The following is a 9,890-nucleotide window of genomic DNA, read 5'->3' on the forward strand; positions in this document are numbered from 1 at the left end:
AACCCTACAGTCTACTATTCTAATGGTTGTGTGGTTGTGTCTCACATTTTTCGAATCCAATTTCTTTGCTATAATAAATTTTAGAGTTATTCTACTACTTCAAAGAAATGCAATTTATTACTTTTATATGTAACTGTGTGGGCAATTTTTGTACTCTAGGAAAACTTATTGCGTACTCTCTGAAAACTTGTTGTTGTCCCACATCGCAAAGATTCTCCCCCACTTGCTGCCTTATAAGCCTGAAGCTGAAGGAGTAGTGTAATAACTAATGGTACACTACTGCTATTTTGTAATTTACCAGTTAAGCTAAATGGAATCCACGATATATTTTGTAATTTTAAATTATGATAATGTTAGAAAAAACCAAATGTCTTGTAGTAGATACCACCCCTGTGGCTGAACAGTAGATCAGATATTGATCAAATCATATGCTTCGTAAATTAGTTACAAGAATATCTCTCAAAAAAAAAAAAAAAAAGTTACAAGAATACAACTATACAAGCCCGCTTCACAGAGTTTGGCGGCAAATCTCTTATTATGTAAGCTAAACTCTGAACTTCCTAGATCTGAACTTTTGTTTATAACCTAGGCTTCGGTCTTATATTACTTGACTTTTCCTTCGTAGTTTTATTAGTATTTTTCTAACTTTTAAATTCAACTTTTTATTGAAAATTTTCAAAACTTCAAACTTTTCATTGAAATATTTCCAAACTTACAGGATAATGTGGTAATTTTACACAGCCACTCTCCAAATGTCTAGTTTGGTTAATAGTGAATCTAAATGAGTGCATTTCACCCCAAGTAATTTGATGTATGACTTACCAAATGGCAAATATATATTTCTAAAAATATTTTTCATATGAAAAAATACGAGTCAATCCGGAACCCGATTGACTCGACCCGTTTCTAACCCGCTTAAGATGACTCATTTTCAACCTAAACGCGACATGTTTGCCATGTCTATTTATGATTCACACCCAACAAGTTCAAAAATTGTGAATTTGTTGTTAAAAAAGTTGTGTCTGTAGCATTACTAATTAAAGAAACAAATAGTAAGTAGTTCAACTAAAATAATTATACAAATAACAAACAAATTTATTATATTATTTTATCTAATGACTATCTTATTTCAAACTTGTATTTAATTTGAATCACATAGTTCTTTTTATGTATTTATTATAAATAAGAAATATGGTTGGAAAGTAAGATCTCTTTGGGAGTATGTTGGATTATTGTATTTATGTTCATAAAAGTATATGGCAAATAGTTCATATTTTTGTTGAAAAATTCTAAAAGATAAATGTTTTATACACGTACCTTTATTTAATCGTTTTCGTATTGTTCTGCCAAATATTTAATTTGTACTTTTCTTAAAGATTTGGAGTTATATATATTGTAGGGACATTGGGCCCAATAATTTATGAAGGGTGGCTCAAGAATATCTTTTGGGCTAAAAGCCCAATCCGAGGACACCTAGTGATCTAAGGGTGTGTGAAAATTAACTCATAAAGATAATACTAGGTAAAAAGCGATAGTGTCAAAATAAATATGACCGAGGAAGAGTGTGTCCTCGGCTAGTGAAGCCGAGGTAATAGAAGGGAAGGTTTGATATTCCCAGGCTATATATGTTATAGAAATTCCTATGGTTTAAGGAAGACACGATACACGTGGAAGATAAGAGAAAGGGCGCTGAAATATCTAAGATAAAGTTGCTGCCACCGCCTCCGCATTAAAAACTCTGCAACTGTTACGTTGGCCGCATTAATGGAGAAAGGGGACTTGAACATCAGGTTTGAAACTTGGCCCCTATCTCCAGGGACTTTAGGGGAATGGATGAGACAAGTATCTAAACTAGCGTTATAATCATGATGTGGAAGATGAGAAGGGGAGAAGGGGGGAGTATAAAAGAAAGAAGGGACCTTCGGTAAAAGGAGCATTGAAAAAAGAAGAAAGAAAAGAGGAAATTGTAGACTTGACTATTCACAATTGTAATTTATCTTGAGAACCAATATTATAAACTATCCTCGGATTGTGTCCGAGAAGGAGTTTTCATTCATATTCATATAAAACAACTCCTTGTTCGTGCCTTTGGGCCGAGAGCCCATCTTTCTTTGTTGTTTATCCGTTTTTAGAACTTAGGTTTTAAGTCCACTCTCTACAAATTTTATTGTAAAAAGGTCTTTCAGACTCTTTTCCTTCTGATTGTGGGTTAGAGGCTCGAATTGTGTCCTTACATACATATATATATATATATATATATATATATATTTTGGAGGTAATAGATAGAATTTTATTTGATGTAAGAAAACTATAATCAGGTACATGTATGGCCGTGTCACCAGGCGAAAGATAAGACTTTACAAGCAGTTGCTGAAAAAAAAAAAAAACATTGACTCCGTGTTTGTATACCAGAGGACCATAGCAGCAAAACTGACTAGACATTTATCACATAGTTTCTTGTGTAGCCGAGAGTGTCTAGTATGTAGCAAGCAACTCCAGGGCCCCATCATATATCACTTTGGGTTGTGACTGAACATTTTGAAAGTAAGCTTTGTTCCTTGCGTTCCAAATGTCCCAAGTTGTAGTGCACCACTGTTCCATCTCCTCCCGTGTCAGTTTCTCTTGCATCAACTTGAAGAGCTGGAAAAAATCTCTCGCATTGTTGCTGCATTTCTGCACTCTTCCTCCAGCCAACGACCACACATTGCGGGCAAAGGGGCACTCCCACAGCAAGTGAGCTTCCGTTTTAGGGTGTTGGCGGTAGAACTCGCAGGTACTCTCCACAGCCACTCTTCTTCTATACAAGTTATCTCGTGTTGGCAGAATATTGGACACAGCCGCCACATAAAATTTCTGATCTTTGGTGGCACATTGAGTTCCCAAATCATCTTCCACAGCTTGCCTTCCTCCCCAGCTCGTGAGTGTTCCGCCTCCACCCCTTGTTTCAGTCGAATAGCAATTTGATAGGCCGTCTTAACGGAGAACTCGTGCTTCTTGTTTTCCTTCCATATCAATGTGTCTCTCCTTCGGTCTCTACTAAGTGGGATGGCCATTATTTCGTCACATGTTTTTGTGGAAAACATCCCAGCCACTTTATTTCTATCCCATTTCCAAGAATGTTTGTCAATCAGCTCCACAACTCTTAGACTTGGTTGCACATCCCCTTTAAAGACAGGTTTATGGGAGAGCCACTTGTCTGAATCAACCATAATATTGACTCCATTCCCCACTCTCCACCTAGAGCCTTCTTGTATCACCTCTCTTGCAGCCAATAAGCTTCGCCACACATAGGATGGGTTGTGGCCCAACTCAGCCTCCATGAAAGAACACTCAGGAAAGTATCTTGCTTTATATATCCGGTAGAACAAAGAATGTGTATGGTGTAACAATCTCCAAACCAGTTTAGCCAACATAGCTAAATTAAACGCTTGTATGTCTTGAAAGCCCATTCCCCCCTCCTTCTTTGTTGTACATAGTTTCTTCCAATTTATCCAATGTATCTTCCTCTCATTTTTTGTTTGCCCCCACCAATATCTAGCTATTGTAGAGTTGATAGAGTCACATAGAGACTTTGGAATCTTGAAAAGGCTCATAGTATATGTGGAAATGGCTTGTGCAATAGTTTTAATCAATATTTCCCTACCTGCTTTGGAGATAAATTTTTCCTTCCATCCCATGATCTGCTTTGTAATCCGCTTTTGCATTTCTTTAAAAGTAGTCACCTTAGATTTTCCACATGCCATTGGAAGACCAAGGTAATTTTCACAATCCATCATAATTCTTGCCCCCAACATTCGCTGAATCGTGTGTTTGACCTCCTCTCTTGTATTCCTGCTAAAGAACAATGATGTTTTTTGCCTATTTATTGCTTGCCCGGATGCTGCTTCATAATGGCCCAAAATGTCCATTGGAATTATATATTTTTGTATACTTATTGTATTGTACACGCATTGTATTTTACTATCTATGCTATGGAGAAACATGAATTTAAACCATTTGCACTAATTCACGTGTTCCACAAATTTTTTTATTTATATGATCTAATACAATAGTCATGTGAATTACTTATAAATCACAATGTTGATGGTCTTCTAAATCACAACGTAATAAGTTAAAAAAAAAAAAAAAAAAAATTCTCCTACCTTATTTGAATGAAAACTCTGTCCTCAACTACCCCTATTTTTTTGAGGTAAGAAGGTTTGAATAACTAGTATTGTTAAGTTATTACTAAAATTAAAAAAAATGGATTTATTTCATGATTTAGATTAAATATTAGAATTATAGTCCTTTCATAGTTATAAAATAGATTTATGGTTTTAATTCTGAATCTATCTGCGTACAAAATATCATATCATTTAAAAATAAAAAATTTATAGTATCCATTTCAACAGGGGTAAGAGTTTTAAATTGTAAAAACAAGGTTCTTTGCACAATCTGACATGGTAGTAGGTGAACAGAACAAATTCTAATACATCCTATATAAGGCCAAAGGTAATGAAAGGAAATAAAAATCGGTTACGTGCACAGCTTTATATATGTGTCCCTTCCCAAGCAAATCACTCTTCACTGCTAGACACTGAGTTTTTTTCAGTTACATTTGAGTTATCATTTTTCAGTTGCAAATAAAGTTAGATCTCAGTTTCCGGAGAGCCACACCAATTACCGAGACAACATGCAGACCCTCTCTCACCACTTGGTCGTGTCCAGCCACAGGCAGTCTCCATTTCCGGTCACCGGCATCACCAGAAGAAGCACAAGCTCACTTGCATTTGCTCGTAGAATCCCCACGGTGATATGCTCCTCTATTAGTAGCTCGTCATTAGGTACGAGTCAAAAGCTTTACAACTTAACTGAACCCTCTTATTATTTTCAATAAAAATGTATAAAAATTGAGTTTATATGCATTTGGAAGCTATTATTTTAAAAGGCTTATTGGTTTATGTAACCCTTTTAAAGTTTTACTTTTTTTAAATATAATTATACTTCTGTCAACTTTCAATAAAATAGTTAATTAAACCATCCCATTTAAATGAGGAATCAAAGTTGAAAGTCAGGATTTTTGTAGATTTTCTTTTACATAATTTTCTCAGCAACCAAATTTAATGTTTTCCTTTTTAATTAGTTCGAACCTCTAAGGGATTTTGTTGATTTAGGTGAAGATGGGACAAAGTTTGTGGAAGCGTCTAAAAATGCAAATGTTGTTCCACTTTATCGATGCATATTCTCCGATCATCTTACTCCGGTTCTAGCATATCGGTGCTTGGTTGAAGAAGACAATCGAGAGGCTCCAAGTTTTCTTTTTGAATCAGTTGAGCCACATCCTGTTGTTTCTAGAATTGTAAGTGTGCTTCAAGATTTATACTCTTAAAAAAAAAAAAAATTTATTAGAAAAGATGAAATATAATTCTAATACCATGATAAAATGTATGAAAAATAAAGAGAAAGAAAGAGGAAAAATAAAATAAAAAAGAGAATGCATTGAATTAACATGATTTAGTCTTAAGTTAAATGGCCAAGTCCATAGACAAAATGACTTGATTGAAGGCTACGTATTATTGAAAGTAAAGTAGAATGTATGAGTCTCCATAATCATATTTTAAAAGTCAATACTGCATTGATTGTATTAGGGACGTTATAGTGTAGTTGGAGCTCAACCAACAATGGAAATCGTTGCAAAAGAAAATAAGGTAACGATAATGGACCATGAGGAAGGGAGTTTGACTGAAGAGTTGGTTGAAGATCCAATGGTGATTCCTAGAAGAATCTCAGAGGGCTGGAAACCTCAACTTATTGATGAACTCCCAGGCACATTTTGTGGTAAGAAAACTTTGTTGTTGACCTGTACATGTTTTTCTTTTCTATAAAATCTTGTTAGGTATGTTTGGATATAGATCATAATTTCGTGAGTTATTAAAATTTGGCTCGAGTCTTGACTATACAATTTGCATATAATTTGAGAGTTGGTTGGCATGGATTTACTAGCTAGGATCAAGCTAAAATGGAAGTGAAAATTAGTTCATGTTTATTGCTGATTCAACACTGCCATGCATTTCTATTATTACAACCCACTTTGGATAAGAGCAAGATCCTTGCTATTTATAAAATTTCCATTTTATTGTGTCATACAACTCTTTGACAAACTCGGGTTTAGAAGTATCTAAGGATGGTGAAAATTCCCTTACCTACTTTAGTTGTTCTACTCCACTCTATCTCACGTGAGTTTCCCTACTTTAATTAAGAGATAGGATAATGACAGGTTTTGCTAACCCCACTTTACCTTCGGATGTGTGTGTATATATTTACATACATTTTTATTTAATACATATTTATATATTATTTAATCTATTTTATATTGATCCAAGATATAATTTATTTATTGCAACTATTTTATTATCATCCTCTAATTAAGCATGATTTTTTCCTTTCTTTTAGTATTCTCTCAACTAACAATCCCTTTTGTATTCAAATAACAAAATACCTTCACTTACCATGTCCCATCCTACATGAATTTCCTTGTCTAGAAAAGGAGACGGGAAGGGGACAAGGCACACCTATCCAATCCCATTTCACCTCATTGCCATCCCTACATAGGAGTTATTAGTGCTAGCAATCAGTTGAGATTGGTCAAGAAGGATTATGATGCTCTAGACCTATTGGGAAATGTGTGAATTGAATTTTGTCATGTAATTATGATTTAAACAAATATTAGCTAGCTAATACTTTTTTGTTAAAAATTTAAATTATTGATGTGCAAAATTGAATTCATTTAATTAATAATGATTGATTAGTATTTCAAGAACATTATGAAAAAATTATCTTAAGAACTCAAAAGTATCTTAAACCATATTTAAAAATACAAATCTATCTCAATTTTAGATATTTCATCTAACAATTTCTTATGGCTTGCTCATTATATTACAAACAGCAAACCTATGGTAGGTTTCATTCATAGGAAGAATCCAGCATTGGGTGATGTTAAGTATATTACAAATTTTACTAAATAAACTTTATAAGTTGATGATGTGTCAAATCTTAAATATGATATGAAAAATTGAAAAATATAGTTATTTATTTTTGTGTTGATGATGTGCTACCAATCACATTTATTACCGATGATTGCATGTAAACGCTTTGTAACAAAGCGTTAGCATTTTTCATAATGAATTCCTCGTATTTTTGTCATGAATTCCTCTTTAGTGGTACATTTTTGTCATGAATAGGTGGCTGGGTAGGATACTTCTCATACGACACAGTTCGCTATGCCGAGAAGAAAAAACTGCCATTCTCTAAGGCTCCGAAGGATGACAGAAATCTTGCTGACATACATCTTGGCCTCTATGATGATGTGATCGTTTTTGATCATGTAGAGAAGGTAATCTGATTTTGTTGCGTTAACAATTTTTGACCTCTTACAGGGGATGATCATAAAAGGTTTTAACGTTATTAGTGTTTTTACTCTTTTGTGCAAGGCCACTAGATTTCTTAATTACTAATTAGCTTGAAGATTTATTTTTTCTTAATTAATAACGTTATTAAGGTAATCTGTATATTTTTATTTCTTCAGAAAACTTATGTGATTCACTGGGTGAGGATAGATCGGTACTCCTCTGTTGAGAAGGCTTATAAAGATGGGATGAAACGCTTGGAAGTGTTAGTGTCCAAAGTACACGATGTAGATCCGTGAGTAACTCTTGTGCTTTGTATGAAAATTATAATAATAATTAATATATAATAAATTACTCGAGGTTGTAAAATTCTTAAGAAATTTTTTGACCTGGTTGTCATTTTTTAGCCCAAGGCTTTCTCCAGGTTATGTGAGTTTGGACACGCACACATTCGGGGCTTCTTTAGAGAAGTCCACCATGAAAAGCGAAGAATTCAAAGATGCAGTTGTAACAGCAAAAGAACATATTAAAGCAGGAGATATATTTCAGGTTGTTTTAAGTCAACGTTTTGAGCGGCGAACATTTGCTGATCCATTTGAAGTGTATAGGGCACTGAGAATAGTCAATCCAAGTCCCTATATGACATACTTGCAGGTTTGTATCTTATAAAGCTTTTCTAATTGCAGTTTTTGGTTTTATAGCTAGTTGTGTGATGTTACAGATTTGCTACAGGTTTGCAAGAGATTTGGAGCTTTTCTAATTGCAGTTTTTTAGCATTTTTCGTATCAGTTTGCTAAATTGTTCTAAACTTTCTTTTTATAAAAATTGTTCTTGATCAGGCTAGAGGGTGTATCCTGGTTGCATCAAGTCCGGAAATTCTAACACGCTCAAAGGAGGTAAATTGTATAAACTAATTCCAAGTCCTTAAACAAAAAAGATTTATTGATGACTAGATGTTGCTGACACTAAAATATATTTGGAACTAAGGCTTAGTTGTTGTAAACCAAAAATATGTTCCTTGGTTAGCCTAGTATGATTTTTCTAGCTATAAGTTTAAGCTAGTTTATGGATACATGTGAATTTTTGAGCATGAAGAATTTATGCCTCTTATTCTCTGAATATCTATAAACAAATATCTCCATCCTTGCAATGTTATGAACAGAATAAGATTATCAATCGGCCATTGGCTGGAACTGTGAGAAGAGGGAAGACAAAGGAAGAAGATGAGAGTTTGGAAGTTCAGCTACTAAGTGATGCAAAGCAATGCGCAGAACACGTCATGCTTGTTGATCTGGGTCGAAATGATGTTGGAAAGGTTTCTCTTAACTTATCCCAATCACAGTGTCTCTTAAGATTCTCCTCTATGTTTTTGCTCGAAAGGGTGCATGTGACTTTTCGTTTTAATGTTAGCTGCATTTATAAAACTGGTATTGGTGACAAAGATTCTTGGTGTAGGTCTCAAAAAATGGTTCGGTGAAGGTGGAAAAGCTTATGAATGTTGAACGGTATTCCCATGTGATGCACATAAGCTCCACGGTGAGAATTTACTTTTATTGTGTCTGTTGTTGGTTCAATAGGAGCATGAAAATGTTTGTTTCTTATTGAGAATGATTATCTGCATAAATCATGCATAACAATTACATGTTACTATGTCATTTCCTTCCATAACTTGATAGCGATTTAGGACAGAAAGTGAAGACGATCCTTTCCTGGGTTTGATATAGCTTCTAAATGCTCCATTATCAAAGAAAATTCTTAAAAAGCATTACAAAGCAATGTGCATAATAGATTTATAATGAAAAAAATCGGGCTAATTTATCTAATGCAGGTTACGGGAGAGTTAAATGATGATCTCACTTGCTGGGATGCTCTGCGTGCTGCATTGCCTGTTGGAACCGTTAGTGGAGCACCCAAGGTTTTTATTTTCATCACTTGTTTCCCTTCTTTTCATTTACCACTTTGCTTCATTTTTAGTTCTAATAATTCAAAGGCAAAGTATTGCCAAAACATTAGGCTGTTATAGGAGATTTTATATCATAATTTCCATGAGTATTCCATGTTATGCTCCATCAATCGTAGTCTGTCACAAGTCCTTAATTTTTTTCCCCCTAAAGTAACCAAATTTTAGATTGGAAAAATCATACACGATAAAATTAACAATTTTGCTTATCTGCCCAGGTGAGAGCCATGGAAATAATTGACAGCTTGGAAGTAACAAGACGTGGCCCATATAGTGGTGGGTTCGGTAGTGTATCTTTCACCGGGGACATGGATATTGCTCTAGCTTTGAGGACAATGGTATTCCCTACAGGAAATCGATATAACACAATGTACTCTTATAACAAGGATGGAACCAAGCGCCAGGAATGGATTGCTAACCTTCAAACTGGTGCTGGTATAGTGGCTGACAGTAATCCTGATGATGAACAACAAGAATGTCAGAACAAAGCTGCCGGTCTTGCTCGTGCTATTGACTTGGCCGAATCTGCTTTTCTTGATAAATGA

The 9,890-nt window shown here is 34.6% G+C and overlaps 1 protein-coding gene across 3 annotated transcripts; it reads left to right on the plus strand.

Annotated features, from left to right (window-relative positions):
• Nucleotides 1–4,672: 4,672 nt before the first annotated feature.
• On the plus strand, nt 4,673–9,890 carry LOC142641314 (anthranilate synthase alpha subunit 1, chloroplastic-like). Of its 3 annotated transcripts, none has more exons than XM_075815720.1 (11): nt 4,673–4,829; nt 5,154–5,338; nt 5,628–5,817; nt 7,221–7,372; nt 7,565–7,680; nt 7,793–8,039; nt 8,225–8,281; nt 8,548–8,700; nt 8,841–8,921; nt 9,214–9,300; nt 9,564–9,890. In XM_075815720.1, exons 1-11 carry the CDS (start codon nt 4,673–4,675, stop codon nt 9,888–9,890), a joined length of 1,752 nt encoding a protein of 583 aa, XP_075671835.1. The 3 variants fall into 3 exon arrangements, with proteins under 3 accessions (XP_075671835.1, XP_075671836.1, XP_075671837.1); XM_075815721.1 differs by having other exon boundaries at nt 5,160–5,338; XM_075815722.1 differs by having other exon boundaries at nt 4,673–4,823.

The sequence above is a fragment of the Castanea sativa genome, chromosome 6 (assembly GCF_040712315.1).
Source record: "Castanea sativa cultivar Marrone di Chiusa Pesio chromosome 6, ASM4071231v1".
In the NCBI taxonomy this organism is placed as follows: Eukaryota; Viridiplantae; Streptophyta; class Magnoliopsida; order Fagales; family Fagaceae; genus Castanea; species Castanea sativa.

Excerpts from the sequence above, each read along its gene's own strand:
- LOC142641314 (XM_075815720.1), top strand. The coding sequence starts at position 4,673 with ATGCAGACCCTCTCTCACCACTTGGTCGTGTCCAGCCACAGGCAGTCT. Across the intron at positions 7,373-7,564 it reads TTTTTGATCATGTAGAGAAG|AAAACTTATGTGATTCACTG; the intron begins GTAATCTGATTT and ends TTATTTCTTCAG. Across the intron at positions 9,301-9,563 it reads CCGTTAGTGGAGCACCCAAG|GTGAGAGCCATGGAAATAAT; the intron begins GTTTTTATTTTC and ends TTATCTGCCCAG.